At 40.6% G+C, this 16,377-nt stretch overlaps 1 protein-coding gene across 1 annotated transcript in view; it reads right to left on the reverse strand.

Moving 5' to 3' along the window:
* Nucleotides 1-2,040: 2,040 nt before the first annotated feature.
* Nucleotides 2,041-16,377, reverse strand: part of NMD3 (NMD3 ribosome export adaptor) — a 38,176-nt gene continuing 23,839 nt past the window's right edge. The window contains exons 9-16 of the mRNA XM_038743249.1: nt 11,332-11,428; nt 11,027-11,144; nt 8,974-9,119; nt 6,265-6,377; nt 4,798-4,870; nt 3,645-3,751; nt 2,456-2,526; nt 2,041-2,243 (exon numbers count right to left, since the gene is read on the reverse strand). Coding sequence (XP_038599177.1) covers nt 2,113-2,243; nt 2,456-2,526; nt 3,645-3,751; nt 4,798-4,870; nt 6,265-6,377; nt 8,974-9,119; nt 11,027-11,144; nt 11,332-11,428 — 856 coding nt within the window. The 3' untranslated portion in view covers nt 2,041-2,112. The remainder of the gene's footprint in view (nt 2,244-2,455; nt 2,527-3,644; nt 3,752-4,797; nt 4,871-6,264; nt 6,378-8,973; nt 9,120-11,026; nt 11,145-11,331; nt 11,429-16,377) is intronic.

The raw sequence follows: 16,377 nt of genomic DNA on the forward strand, positions 1-16,377 counted from the left end.
TAATGAAACGATCATAATCGCCAGTGTTTGTCTTTGTCAAACTACTTTTATTCAATTCAGAGGTCAAGCAATAGTGAGGTCAGCATTTATATGCAGAAGTTCAGAGAAATTAAAAATATAAATGGCAGCCATTGATATTGATTCAGAAGTGGAACTCAAGTCATAGTGTCAGATTTCATTATGCTTTAGCAAATGGCAGTGTCCTTGAGATAAACTATATAACTAAACCCTGCTTAGTCATTAACATGAAAAAACACTTTCAGAAATATAATAATAATGGTGGTATTTGTTAAGCGCTTACTATGTACCAGGCACTGTACTAAGCGCTGGGATCGATACAAGCAACTTGGGTTGGACATAGTCCTTGTCCCAGATGGGGCTCAGTCTTAACCTCCATTTGACAGATGAGGTAACCGCGGCACAGAGAAGTTAAGTGACTTGTCCAAGGTCACACAGCAGATTTAGTGGTGGAGCCAGAATCAGAACTCATGACCTTCTGACCCCCAGGCCTGTGCTCTATCCAGTATCCCATGCTGCTTCAGTCACTGATGCTATAAAAATTATCAATCAATGCTATTTATCAAGCACTTACTGCATACAGAGCACCGTATTAAGTGCTTGGGAGAGTACGATAAAACAGTTGGTAGAAATGTTCTCTGCCCACAAGTCCCAGCAGTTTTAAAATATACCAAATGCTGTATACCCAACCCTTTAGCATCTAGAAAGCCTCCACCCACTGGAAGAAAGTTTATAGCAATTGATATATGTTGAAATGTACTCTAAATGCGTAGGAAATTAATAAATTCCTGCCCAGTATAAGCTATTTTGATTAGGAAACAGTCCACCCAATAACAAGCAACAATAACAAGCTGGTTCAGGGCTGGAATTCCAGGTGTCATGTCAACAGTACATACCTGAATGTACACATGGTTGTGACTATTAACAACATATAGGTGAACTCCCACCCCTAAATGCTTGCTGTCAGCATCTTGCTCTCCAAATTTACATAACCTGCTGGTGGGATTTTAGTCTTAACCTTGCAGCTCTCTCCAGGCCTCTCTATGGCTATATAAAACTCTCTCCAGCACAGCTCTGAATATTAACTAGCATGGCTTGGTGGATAGCGCACAGGACTAGGAGTCAGAAGAACCTAGGTTCTAATCCTGGCTCTGCTATTTGTCTGTGTGATCTTGGGCAAGTCACTTCACTTCTCTGGGCCTCACTTACCTCATCTGTAAAATGGAGATTAAGACTGTGAGCCCTATGTGGGACAGGGGCTGTGTCCAACCTGATTAACTTGCACCTACCGTGGTGTTTTAGAACAGTGCTTGGCACATAGTAAGTGCTTAACAAGTACCATAATTATTTTTTCCATTCCCAATAGATATGTGCAAGTATATATATGTATACACACACACACACACACACACACACACACACACACACACACACACGCAGACATGAGATTTCTGGGTGATTACATACTATGAGACAGCATTCTTCATGCTAAGCAATTTTGTGAGGTTTGGGTCATTTGCAAAGTGTCTTGAAATATTTTAAGCTTTAGAAATAGTACCTCCAAATCAATAGCCCTAAAAACTCTAAGGAAACACCGGGAGAGATGTGTCCATACTGTCTTTATGGGTCGGAGACGACTCGAAAACATTAAGACAAATCAATGTGTAAAATGCAATTTAAGAAAACGCACGCCTTGTTTTCTCCTCAGCAATTATTGAACAAGTTCTGAGTGCCAAAGCCAGAGAATCCGAGTGGAGAGTGGGGTCTTCCCTGCAACCGCTCAACTCCATCCACACAAAACAAGGCTGGAAGACCACGAAGAAAGCAAGATATTCTCCCACGAAGAAAGCAAGATATTCTCCACCTCTCCCACAAGACTCTACACAGAAATGAATCAACATTAGCGGATTTATCAGGACCTAAGTGCCATGCAACTGGAAACTCACCAAAACAGCCTAAAGACAAAGCTGGCCTTGACACAAAGGGTTCCACATGTTACTGCAGACACACCATGAAAATAAGTCACCTCTTTAAATGGTTTATTTCGTGTTTTTTTCTTTTGAACAGCAAGAGATTATAATTGCAGCAGCTTCATTAGGACATCATCTCTGCTCCCTCTCCACCAGTAGCATCATGAGAGATGTGGAGATCCTCAAGCATCTCAGCCAGACTGATGCGAGGGGCCCCTTCGTCATCTGTGTCACTCTCCACTGGGATTTCCAAGTCTTAAGAAACCAGAACAAGAAAACAAATTTTAGGATAATCTCTCTCTTAAGCGGAGCTTTTAAACTAATAATGTCCATATGATATAAAACTCAAATGAACTGGAAAACATCTAATAAAAGTTACATTCAAAAGGCACTTATATAGAAACCTGTGATTATCAAATTACAATGAGAGCTTTTTGGCTTATTTAGGCACCAACTGTCAAACGTACTTTTATAAATATTGACGTTCCTTCTAATCGCCTCATCTTCTTCAAGATCTTCAAGGAAATCCTGGTACTGCCTGCAAAAGAAAGACCATAGAGCTGAGAAGAAAGTATAGGACCTTATTTTTATTTAGAAGCCTTGAAAAGATTGGGGTGGGGTGAGTGGGGAATCTGACTTGAAATGACTCACAGAAATCACTCTTTCCTTAGCTGTTTCACAAGAAAGGCATCTAATTTCGAATGAACTTGTACCAATCTAGTCCACAGCTCAAGCAACTACAACTTTGCTAGAAAAAGTCTAAGAGATTGACAAGTAATTACTGTGGCTAGGACTGGAAACTCCCCAAACTCTTTGCTATGCCCAATGCCACATGTTTTTCTTACGATTAAAAATATTTCTAAATACACGTCTGATCTATCTTTTATACAAGATCTGAGTTTTACACTTTTTTTTTTTTTTTTGCCACCCTGGACTGTGAGCCCCGTGTAGGACATGGACTATGTCAGACCTGAATATTTGGTTTCTACTCCAGTATGTACAGTTTGGCACACATAGCAAGCTCCTAACAAATACCACAATTATTATTATTACTATTAAATGCCCAAGTGTGTTACACTAAATTACATAACTGCATTCCACAATGAAATATATCACTCGTCTGTAGACCCTGAGGTCAGCAGATTTAAGGTCAGAGAGAAACTGACTGTGAAGAGAGCATATATGTCTATTTCAAAAGTAGCCACATGAGAACTTCCATTTCCCTACACCACAGAAAGTGTCCAGGGCAACCTAAAATTCATCCTTCCTCCTCGGGCAACATGAATCATTCCCTTCCTATCCCGCAGAATTGGGCTATCACCTCCCTTCCCTCTGACACTCAAAACGTATGACTGCAGCCGCCCTGCAATCTAATCACAAAGCAGTGGAAAAAGCAACAGCAGGTATAGAAGCTAGGGAAAAGGAAAAGATGGAGAGAGACGGGGAGGGAGGAACAGTATGTGTGTGAGCGCACACAAATAATTGACTATGAATGCGTAAATTACTAGGTAGGATATTGAAGGGGTTGGGATGCTTTGTGAGAGAATTAAATAACAATGATTAATTCAATTTTTGTGGCCAAGCTTATCCTTCTGGTAATAGATGCTAGGATTTAGTTTGAGGTTACACCGAGAAACGCTATTAACAAAATGACACCTTTCATCATCTGTATCCATGCCCTCTCTGTCCCTTTCAAGTTCCTTCAACTTCCAGTTCCTCCGACGCTGCCGTTTAGTGCGGTCATAACGCTTCTTAATTAACACCTAAAATAACAAGTAGCATTTTAAAGTTACATTCAAAGAGAAACAACTGCAAATCCAGACTTTACAATTCAATAAGTTCAATAATAAATGATGATTTCTGTCCACTACAAATGAAGGGAATAAGTTCTACATTATAGGATTTAATTTATAGTTCTTTCTAGCTTCTTCTAAATCATGTAATGGTATCTGTCACATGAGAGCGGTTTTTCCGCTTATAAAAAAACACATATATAGCTCTATATATTATGTAATTGTGAGGCAGAGAACTCCTTATTTTATATTCCTCTGAGACGTTGTGAGATATTTCCACCAAAATAATACCATTTCCACTTGACAGAACAGAAGGAACAGAAGTGGGACAGTTTACTCCTACTACACAGCTTCATCTTCAACTCACAAATAAACACATACTTTAAAATAGTAAAGCACAGGCAGAATGTGACTCTACAGGCCTATTTCACAAGAACTGCTTTTTATATTTTATAGACGATCAGCATTTAGCAGATTAAGAGAAAAGCCATGATGGAATGAAGTTTGGTTTATTACACTGCAAAAAACCAACGGAGCCTCCCCAAATTTGATAAAATAAAGAGCACTAAAATATCTTACTCAAAATTGGATCATAAAATAGAAAATCCTTACCAAATTCTAGATTTCACAATAACATGGATGCACACGTTGGATTTTTACTCTATGGGAATTTTGAAATGCAAATCATGACAACTAAATTTTCATTTACAGTTGCATCTGAAACTGATAATACTCAATCATATTTACTGAGCACTTATTATGCACAGAGCACTATACGAAGTGCTTGGGAGAATACAATATATAACACACAATCCCTGGCCTCACCAAGGTACTATCTAAGAGGATGAGCTTACAGTCTCGAAGACTGTAAAATATACAATTTTTAAAAGATAGGGCTGGCTCATTTATTCCTCAGAATATTTCACTCATGATTCTGAAAACACTCAATAAAATTGAACCAACATCTTGTAAAATAGGAATATTACTTTTTGATTTATAAAACAAGGCAACCCTACCACATCAGGCACATGATTGGGGTTCATCTTATTTGCAAATTCATCATTTAAGTTGCAGTTGGCCAAATCAAACCTGAAATTAAAAAAAAACTAATTCATCTAATGAATTGTAACATTAAACTATGGTTTATACTTTTGATTTTATGACTCAGTAGCACTAAGCCACTCTTACAGGACGACACAATCCAAAATACCCATAAACTTACCAAGGCAAACAACTTTAAAATTCTAGATTCTAGACTAACTTCACATAAAACACATTTTTGGCTATTAGACTTGTTTTCATTCCTTAAGTTTTCAGTGGAGTCGGCATCAAACAATACTTTGTAGAATACAAATGTATAAGAAATACCTGAGAACTACCTATTTAGCACACAAAGGAAAAATGTAATAAATAAGCCTAATTTTCTATAACTAGACTTAATGACAGAGCAGGGACCAAATCTAAGCATCTCATTTTAGAGTGCCTCCCTACCTGCAAAGATAATTTAAATAAGTGCTCTTGATGATAATGTCCAAAATAAAAGAAAATAAAAAATGTGCAACAAAAGACTGGGCACTATCAATCATATCTATTGAGCACTTTTTTTTAATGGCATTTATTAAGCGCTTACTATGTGCAAAGCACTGTTCTATGCGCTGGGGAGGTTAAAAGGTGATCAGGTTGTCCCATGGGGGGCTCACAGTCGTCATCCCCATTTTACAGCTGAGGTTACTGAGGCACAGAAGTGACTTGCCCAAAGTCACGCAGCTGACAATTGGTAGCCGGGATTAGAAACCACGACCCCTGATTCCCAAACCCGTGCTCTTTCCACTGAGCCACACTGCTTCTCTACTTTACTTACTTTGTTACTTACTGCATGCAGAGCACTGTACTACGCACTTGGGAAAGTACAATATTACAGGGTTGGTTGACACATTCCCTGCCCACAATGTAGCAAATACATGACTGGTAAAATCCATTTAATTTTTATAATGCACAGTTATCAGTTCCTGACCCAGAGATCAAATTTACAACAGCAGGTTGAAATAATCAAGGTACAGATAAGCTCTGAAGAAAACAGAACTAGAAATGCCCACTCACATCTTAATCAGAACATTAAATTTAAAATGGTTTGACACGAATAAGCATGGTTATCAAGGAGCCTCTCAATGACTCATTATGACGAAACTCGAGACTCAGAAGGAATTATATCAGCCTTTTAGGTCAAAGGAGCCAAGGCGCATCCAAGAATATCAGAGATTTGTAGGTAAGAATAACTGTGGTATTTTTCAAGTGCTTACTGTGTGCCAGGCCCATGCTCTATCCACTACGCCATGCTGCTTCCCTTTCCTATTCCATCACAACTTGATTTACATGCTCTGCACAAACTCAAAAACTATCAAAGTCGATTTTAATATTGTTCCTAGTAAATTTGCCAGAAAAGCAAGGCAATTAAAAACGAAACACGAAAAAATTTGACAAACCCCAACACCAGGTCTCCAGGATTTAACAGATGTCCCAGGTGAGTGCGGCAGAAATACTGATTATCTGTATTCATCTCCGATGTTTTTTGAACCCAGACTTCCGCAAGGGTGTGCTAACAGAAAAGGAAATACATAATTTAATAATCCAAAAAGCTTTCCAACTGAGGTCTTGCACAAAGTTCAAATATACGGTTGCTTTTTGCAGGGAAGGTAGAACAGTGAATTTACCCTTGCCGCAGGTTCGCTCAAAAAAGAAACTGACCACCATTCTGAATTGGATATACAAATGCTTAGCTAGCTGGGGAATTTTTGAAGGCTATAAATATCTAATATGACCCAAGTTTTACAATAAAGATTAAATTAGATCAAAATTCTTTACATTCGCATTGTCCTTAACACTCACATCTTAAGTAAAAAGTGGAATGAAAATCCAGGTACTTCCAGGTTAACTAAAATATAGACCCTGCAGCCATCTAGGAGTTTTTTGAAACTTGTCAATTAGAAGGAATTTTGGCAGAAGTGAAAAACCCACATTGGTGGGCTCAGCAGAAAGTATACACAGAAAAGCAGATGAAAAGGAAATCTTAATTGCTGTGAAACTCACAGCTGAGACAAGAATTTCATCACACTCTACCATCTTCAAAATAATATAGTTGTAACAAAAGAGCAAATAAAATCTATTGTACACATTTTATTGACCCAACATTGTCCTGGCTTATCTACAGGGTCAGTACTTTCCCGGAAACGGTGAGATGCCAGTATTGGTTTTTCAAAGCCTCATGATTAAATTACTCTGAGTTAATTTTACTGAAATAAATCTTTTCAACAATTTTGCCTCTTTTCACTGATTTTTTAAATAAATCAATGGTATTTAGAATGCTTATCATGCGCAGAGCACTGTCCTGGAAGAGTACAAGACAACAGAGACAGACATGTTCCCTGCCCACAAGGAGCTTTCATTCTATTGGGTGGGGGGAGAAAGGTAGAGATAGATGTTAAAAAGATGGGGAGAGTGGTGGCCTGTCATATATGAAGGGGAAGGGAGTTCCAGGCCAGAGGGGACATGAGCAATGGGACTGCAGTGAAAAAGACGAGACTGAACCATGAGTAGGTAAGCAAAGTGTGCAAGCTGTGTTATTGGACTTGATCAGAGTAAAAACCACATGCCCGTTGAGGGCAGGGAAACTGTTCACCAAATCTGTTCTAAGGTACTCTACCAAGTGCTTAGTACAGTGCTCTGAACCCAGTAAGCACTCAAATACAAATGATTGATTGAGATAAAGTAGGAGGGGGAGAGCTGACTGAGTGGCTTAGAGCCAATAATAAGCTTCTGCTGGATGCTGATGAGCGACCACTGAGGGTTTCTGAGATGTAGGGAGACATGGACAGAGTTATTTGAAAAATGATCCAAGCAGCAGAGAGAAGTATGGACTGGAGTGGGAACAGAAGAAAGGGAGTAGGGGGTAAGAAAGGAGGTTGCTACAGTAGTCAAGTCGGGAAACGAGGTATGTTTGCATCAGCATTATAGTTGCCAGGATGGAGAAGAAAGGGTGGATTCTAGAGATGCTACAAAGTAGAACCATCAAGAGGGCAAAGCTCTGCCCAAAATAAGCACTCAATAAATACCACTTATTGTTGGGATAACAGAGATAAGTGGAGGGTAATACCAAGGGTATGGGCTTGTGAGACGTGGAATGTGGTGGTGGTGTCCACAGTGAGATGAAAGGTAGGTGTGTGTGTGTGTGGGGGGGTCAGGTGTCAAGGTTTGGGTAGGAAGATGAGTTCTGTTTTGGACATGTTAAGTTTGAGGTGTTGGCAGTACATTGAAGTAGAGGTGTCCTGAAGGCAGGAGGAAATGGAGACTGCAGAGAAGGAGAAAGATAAGGGGTGGAGAGGCATATTTGGGAATCTCCTAAGTAGAGATGGTAGTTGAAGTCATGGGAACAGAGTTCTCCCAAGGGAGTAAGTGCAGATAGAATAGGAGGGGACCTAGAACTGAGGGACTCCAAGAGTTTGAGGGTGGGATGGAGAAGAGTCAAAGTGGGAAGTCATAATAATAATGGTATTCATTAAGCACTTCCTATGCGCCAAGCATGGTTCTAAGCACTGATCTAAGTATGGTCTATCGGAAAGAGCATGGTCTTGGGAGTCAGTGGACTGGTTTCTAATCACATTTTGGCCACTGGTCTGCTGTGTGGTGTACAGCAAGTCACTTACCCTCCTTGTAAAATGAGAATTATAGCTGCTACTCTCTATGTTCACATGTTCATTTTGAGGACAAAGGAAGATATGTAAAAGTGTTCTGAAAAAAGAATTTCAAGGCGTTTATTGCCCATTTTACAGATAACACAACTGAGGTGGAAAGGTTAAGCAGGTGGACCTAGAGGACAGACCCAAACTTTACACTCATTAATCTCTCACCATACGAATTCATTCATTCATTCAATCGTATTTATTGATCGCTTACTGTGTGCAGATCACTGTACTAAGCGCTTGGGAAGTACAAGCTGGAATTCATTTTTAGTTCTAATACTGGTGCTTGAAATAATTTAGTGGGAAAATTTCAGTCCTTTCCTTCCGATTATCTCAAAAGAAAATATTAATTTTCAATCAGTCTACGGTATCCAGAGCTTAAAGTCTAGTAGGATTCAAAATGGCACGTAAGTAAAAATCTGTAACAGCAATGCCTTTGGAAGAAACCACCCATACCTTATTGGATCTCATCCCAGCACCTGCACCATGCTTTTGGTCTCGGACCATACTGCATTCCATTACAATAAACTCCTCCAGTTGCTTTGGGTGGCATAAACTATTGAAGGGATGACGCCAGTAAGTGTTTCCATCAATATCTGCAACTGAAGAAGTACAAAGTATTATGACACTAGGATAAGAGACGGAGCAGGAAAAGGCTTCCTAGTAAACTGCAAAACGTGAACCGGTAAAGTTTTAAATAAAAAGGTACGCTCCAGTGCTGCAGGTCAAACAAAAAGTTCATTCGGACCATGATATTGTCACCAACAGCCCCACTGTCATTCAACATGCGATTAGAAATGTACCTATAGTATTTCAAACTAACCTACTCCCTGTACCTCAATCTCATCTATTCCCACCACCAACCCCTTGCCCAAGTCATCCCTCTGGCCCAGAACTCCCTGCCACTTCATATCCGACTGCCCATCGCTTTCCCCAGCTTCAAAGCCCTCCTAAAATCACATCTCTCTGTGCAGAAGAGATGAGAATCACATCTCATCTTTGTGCAGAAATGCTCTGGGCATGTTACTCCCCTCCTCAAAAATCTCCAGTGGCTACCAATCAACCTACGCATCAGGCAAAAACTCCTCACTCTCGGCTTCAAGGCTGTCCATCACCTCGTCCCCTCCTACCTCACCCCCCTTCTTTCCTTCTACAGCCCAGCCCGCACCCTCCGCTCCTCTGCCGCTAACCTCCTCACTGTGCCTCGTTCTCGCCTGTCCCGCTGTCAACCCCCAGCCCACATCCTCCCCCTGGCCTGGAATGCCCTCCCCCTGCCCATCCACCAAGCTAGCTCTCCTCCTCCCTTCAAAGCCTTACTGAGAGCTCACCTCCTCCAGGATGCCTTCCCAGACTGAGCCCCCTCCTCCCCCTTCCCACAGCACCTGTATATATGTTTGTACAGATTTATTATTCTATTTATTTTACTTGTACATATTTACTATTCTATTTATTTTATTTTGTTAATATGTGTTGTTGTTTTGTTGTCTGTCTCCCCCTTCTAGACTGTAAGCCGGCTATTGGGTAGGGACCGCCTCTATATGTTACCAGCTTGTACTTCCCAAGTGCTTAGTAGTGCTCTGCACACAGTAAGCGCTCAGTAAATATGATTGAATGAATGAATTAAGCCTTCATTTCCCCTACCTGCCCTCTCACAAGTGAATCTCTTGTGCAATTCAGATCTGTAGCCCTTATGCAGTAGATATTCACCCAACTCTTGGCCCCACAACACTCGTTTTACATAACTTTGAACTCTGCCCCTCCCCTTTCAGTAATTTATTTTAATGTCAGTCTCCCCCTCCAATCAATTATATTTATTGAGCACTTACAGTGTGCAGGGCACTGTACTAAGCACCTAGAGTATAATAAAACCGAATTGGTACAGACTAACTCCTTTAGGGGTAGGACTGTGTCTACCAGCTCCATCAATCTGTACTTTCTCCAAGTTGTTGGCACTTAGTACAGTGCTCAATAAATTCTACTGATTGAGAGTTTACAGTAATTATTATTATTATTATTATTATTATTATAGTATTTCTTAAGCGCTTACTCTGTGTTAAGCACTGTTCTAAGTTCTGGGATAGATACAAGTAAATCATGCTGTACATAGTATCTGTCCCACATGGCTTATGGTCGAAGTAGGAGGGGGAAAAAGGGGAAAAACTTCTCACTTTTCAGTGAGAAGTTAAGCAACTTGCCCAGGGTCACCCAGCAAGCAATCGGCAGAGCCAGAATCAGAACTCAGGTCCCCTAACTCCCGGGCCTGGGTTCTTTTCACTAAGCCATGCTGCTTCTCAGGGAGAGCCAGGGAAAAGAAAGCTTAAATCGGGGAAGTCCCTTGGAGAAGTTGTAACCTTAAAATAAGGTTGTGAATATAAGTAACAGTGGCTGTAATTTTAGTTTTTAAAACTTTGTGATATGTTCAGTGTAGTTTTAAACCAAGAACTGCCTGTTATACCAATAAGATTAAATCCCCAAGCAAGAATTACAAAGACAACTTCCAAGTACTTACTTTGCAAAGTATTAGGATCAATGAGGTGAATAGTACTGGTTACACGAATGCAAACACATATTTGGCTCATATTTCCCAAGCTTTGTGCCAGTTTTGGAGACAGACAGACAACATTGTCCTAGAAACACACACACAAACACATAAAAAACACAATCATTTTTTTTCCAATTAAACAAACCCCTACCAGACTCCAAATCAAATGTCCACCAAGCACAAGTGCCTCTAAATAAAACCACCACCCGCAAATTTGACCATAAATCACTTCGAAAACAAAAGAAAAATCATATTCATCTTATAAAAGGTACCTTGCATATTGGAACAATTTCCACAGAGAAAGTGCTTTTGTAATTGTAGGTGTTACTATGGATATCATGAGAAATCAGTCGTTGAGAGGCTTTGAATCTATTAAAAAGAGTTCATATTTATAAAGATTGAAGCTTTTGCAAACAGTGATATATTTCATTTTTAAATTTCTTGATGTGTAAATGATACATTAAATATACAATCTGCTTGGCCTTCCCCTTTAAAAAAAGTTTACGACTTCCTCAAGTATTATAACAGTTTCATGCCATCTTGCCCCATGCTTGAATAACTAAGGAAAAAGAATAAGAATAGCCAAAGAGTTGACAAAAAAAGCAATTCTATTAGTTCGTAATTGAAACTCACTATTTACCACTTAGACTAAGATTAGGATTGGAAAGCCTTTTGTACTCAGCAGGTGAATATCAATGGAAAAATTTATTTTAAACTGTTTGATGACCAAATTATAGGCAAAGCGTGGCCCGGAATTTTTGAAAACCTTCTTAAATACATCATAAGTTACGTGCATAAAATAAATTTCTCTTAATTTTTCCAATTAAACAATTAAACCAAGAATGACAACTGTATTCACAGATCTTCAAGCCCAAGAGACATTTCTTAACTCTAGAAATCATCCAGTTTCATTAATACCACCAAAGGAAGCACCTCCTCTATGAATACTAAACATATAGGAACATAAATCGGAATACTCCAATTGTACTTTAATATATCAAATGTAAAATATCTAGACACAAGGGATAATTAAAACGAAAACATATCAAAACTCAGAAGCCTAAATTTTAAAGGTATCTTTACCCTTAAATAAAGACTATGTGAAAGCATGGTTTCATTAAGACTATAGAAATGTTTAAAGTTTTATTAAACTTCAAGTTAGGTTTCTAAACACGTTATTCTCATTTAAAATGGAGTCCTCCTATAAAATTGTTTTTCTCAAACTTCTATAGGATTGTCTGAACTTCAAGTCTACGAAGGTTCTCAATCAATCAATAGTATTTATTAAGGGCCTGTGTGCAGAGCACTGTACTGAGTCCTTGGGAAATTACAACAGAGTTACTAGACACAGACCCTACCCTCAAAGTCATTACAATCTAGCAGGAGGAGATGGAAACTAAAATGGTTCATAAATAGGAGGAAATATTAGAATTTATTAGAATATTAGAATAGATTAGATTAGAATAGATTAGAATAGAAATATTAGAATATTAGGAAAATTATATCATAAATAGAGAAGCAGCGTGGCTCAGTGGAAAGAGCCCGGGCTTTGGAGCCAGAGGTCATAGGTTCGAATCCCGGCTCCGCCATATGTCTGCTGTGTGACCTTGGGGAAGTCACTTCACTTCTCTGAGCCTCAGAGTTCCCTCATCTGTAAAACGGGGATTAAGATTGTGAGCCCCAGGTGGGACAACCTGATCACCTTGTATCCCCCCCAGCGCTTAGAACAGTGCTTTGCACATAGTAAGCGCTTAACAAATGCCATCATTATTATTATAATTATTATAATAAAGTATAAAGATGCACATAAGGGTCATGGGGTGGGGGTGGGGAGGAGGGAGGTACCCCCACAGTGCTTTAGATGGCTTGGAAATGTGGAAATGACAGTTATAAGAGAGTGGAAATCAATCCAGGAAGGTCTAAGCGCTTAATACAGTGCTCTGCACACAGTAAGCGCTCAATAAATACGATTGATGATGATGTGACTTCAGAAGGGGCTGAAGACAGAAAGAACAGTGGTCTGCCTAATGTGACAGGTAAGGGGGTTCCAAGCAAGATGGTAGCAAGTACAAGAGTTGAGTGTGAGCCAGAACTCCAAGCGGTCCTCCCACATTTTCCCTTTAGCAAATTATCCCTGTGGTTTAACTCTGAACACGGAGCGGATCTAACGGTTAGTTCACATCTCCAATTAATCCTCCCTGTGCTGTCCAACAGGGAGACATATCCTGGATGCAAACTAAGGTAATTGCTCAGGTCCCCCGGCAGACCCTTGAAATCCACCTTTCTGGCACCCTTCTGCAAACCACTCTGGGGGGAAACCAGCAGTCCAGCTCCCAGTCGTATTGCCTGGGCTTTACTACAGCACCACCCACGGTCTACTGCTATTCGGCACCGTTATTAACTGCCATTCTGGTCCCGACTCTGCATTCTGATGGCTTTTGATAATAATGACGGCACTTGTTAAATGCTTACTGTGTGCCAGGCACTGGGGAGGATACAAGTTACTCAGGTTGGACAAAGGCCCTGTCCCACGTGGGGCTCAGTGTCTCAAGCCCCCATTTTCCATGAGGTAACTGAGGCACAGAGAAGTGAAGTGACTTGCTCAAGGTCACACAGCAGACAAATGGTGGAGCAGGGATTAGAAGCTATGACCTTCTGACTCCTAGGCCTATGAGCTATCCACTATACCATGCTGCTTCCCAATTGAAGATGTTTCTCACTCTTTGACCCACAGGGATTTCAATCAATCAACCAAATTTGAACACTTAACTGTGTGCAGAGCACTGGACTAAGTACTTGGAAGGATACAATACAACAGAGGTGGTAGATACGTTCTCTGCCCAATATGAACTTACCCTCCAGGTAAATGATTACACTCCCCTCCCTCCTTTCACTTCATTATACTGCTCATCTTCATTCCACTGTCACCACACATAGGTGCAGACCCACACTAGATCTAAACACAACACTATTTCTAATCTCACCAACTCCAATTTACAACTACCTGACCATTACCTTCTAACCTGCCACCTCACTCCAGCCCCCACAAAACTCAGTCCTCACCCTTCTTCTGCAACCTATGTTCTTTGGACCCACCTCTTCTCCCATTCACTCATTCATTCAATCATATTTACTGAGCGCTTACTGTGTGCAGAGCACTGTCCACGAGCACTTGGAAAATACAATTCAGCAATAAAGACAATCCCTGCCCACACTAGGCTTACAGTCTAGAAGGGGGGGAGACAGTCTGTTTACTTGTTTTGATGTCCATCACGCCTTCTGAACATCCTGCCCTCTCCACCAATCTCAATTCCCTGGCTCCCCTGACTTCCTCACTCTCACAACACCAACCACGGGTCACCTCCACAGTCCGTTTCTTCTGCTCCTGCAACTGTGCCGCTGAACCCAGCTGGAGGAAATTCTGGGACCACCCCAACTTCTCCCATTACAACTTCACTCTGTACTGTTATAGAACAACTCACTCTTCCACTTGAAAGCACTTTATTCTTCCCTCTCAATCTCTTGTCCCAAATAGCCCATCAACTTTCCCAAACCTTTATCTCCTCTCAAAGTCTCCTGTGTTCCCCCATCCCCATGCTCCTTAACTCCTTGATGACTTCACCAATACAGTGGTGGCAAAATTGAGGCCTACAGGAGAGAGCTTCCCAAAGCCTCTTCATCACCTCCTCACCACTTCATCTTTTTTTCTGATTCCCAGCAGTTTCTCAGGGTGAAATCTCGTGCCTAGTAGTGATACCCAGTGGAAATAGCACATGCCCAGGAGTCAAAGGACCTGGGTTCTAATCCCGATTCTGCCACTTGCCTGTGACTTTGGACAAGTCACTGAACTTCCCTGTGCCTCAGTTTCCTCATCTGAAAAACAGGGATTCAATACTTCTATTTCCTTCCACTTAAGACTGTGAGCCCCATGTGGGACAGAGACTGTGCTCATCCTGATTATCCTGTACCCATCCCAGTTCTTAGTACAGTGCTTGGCATACAGTGTTTAAACAAATACCAAAGGACCCAGGGGCTTTAATCCTGGGTGTGCCATGTGTCTGCCATGTGACCTTCTCTCTCCCCCCCTTAGATTAAGACCCACATGGAGCAGGGCCCACATCCAACTTGACTGTACTGTACCTACCCTTAGTGCTAAGTTCAGTGCTTGCCACACAGTAAACACTTAAAAAGTTCCAATTATTACTTTCTAAATTCAACCCCTCTACCTGAACCAGGGATTCATCCCTGACTCAGTCCTTATAAATCACCTGTTCTTGCTCTTCTCCCTTCCCTTTTGCTTTCAAACACTTCTTAGTCTTCTCCAAGGAATCTTTTCCTTTATCCAACAGCCCCTATCCAGCCACCATACCATCTCCTTGCTCTCATTTCTACCCAACTCCTAGGATGGGTTACTTAGACCTGCTGCTTTCACTTCTCCACCATTCATTCATTCAATCGTATTGAGCACTTACTGTGCGCACAGTACTGTACTAAGCGCTTGGGAAGTACAAGTTGGCAACATATAGAGATGGTCCCTACCCAACAGCGGGCTCACAGTCTAGAAGGGGGAGACAGACAACAAAACAAAACATATTAACAAAATAAAATAAATAGAATAATTATGTACAAATAAAATAAATAAATCAATAGAGTAATAAATACGTACAAACATATATACATACATACAGGTGCTGTGGGGAGGGGAAGGAGGTAAGGCAGGGGGATGGGGAGGGGGAGGAGGGGGCTCAGTCTGGGAAGGCCTCCTGGAGGAGGTGAGCTCTCAGTAGGGCTTTGAAGGGAAGTAGGGCTTTGAAGGGAATGGTGTAATGAATTGTATTTATCAATTTATTTATTTATTTATTTTACTTGTACATATCTATTCAATTTATTTTATTTTGTTAGTATGTTTTGGTTTCATTCTCTGTCTCCCCCTTTTTAGACTGTGAGCCCGCTGTTGGGTAGGGACTGTCTCTATATGTTGCCAACTTGTACTTCCCAAGCACTTAGTACAGTGCTCTGCACACAGTAAGTGCTCAATAAATATGACTGATTATCATAAAACACTAATAAGAAATAACTATCTTTGCCAAGATACTCCTCATTCCATACAACATCAGTAGGCATTTTTCTATGTCAGTAGATCCACATTGCTATCCTTATTATTGTCAATATTTATGGGCCCACAATATTCATTCATTCATTCATTCAATCATATTTATTGAGCACTTACTATGTGCACAGCACTGTACGAAGAGCTTGGGAAGTACAAATTGGCAACTTATAGAGACGGTCCCTACCCAACAACAGGCTCACGGACT

The sequence above is a fragment of the Tachyglossus aculeatus genome, chromosome 1, assembly GCF_015852505.1.
Source record: "Tachyglossus aculeatus isolate mTacAcu1 chromosome 1, mTacAcu1.pri, whole genome shotgun sequence".
Classification (NCBI taxonomy): Eukaryota; Metazoa; Chordata; class Mammalia; order Monotremata; family Tachyglossidae; genus Tachyglossus; species Tachyglossus aculeatus.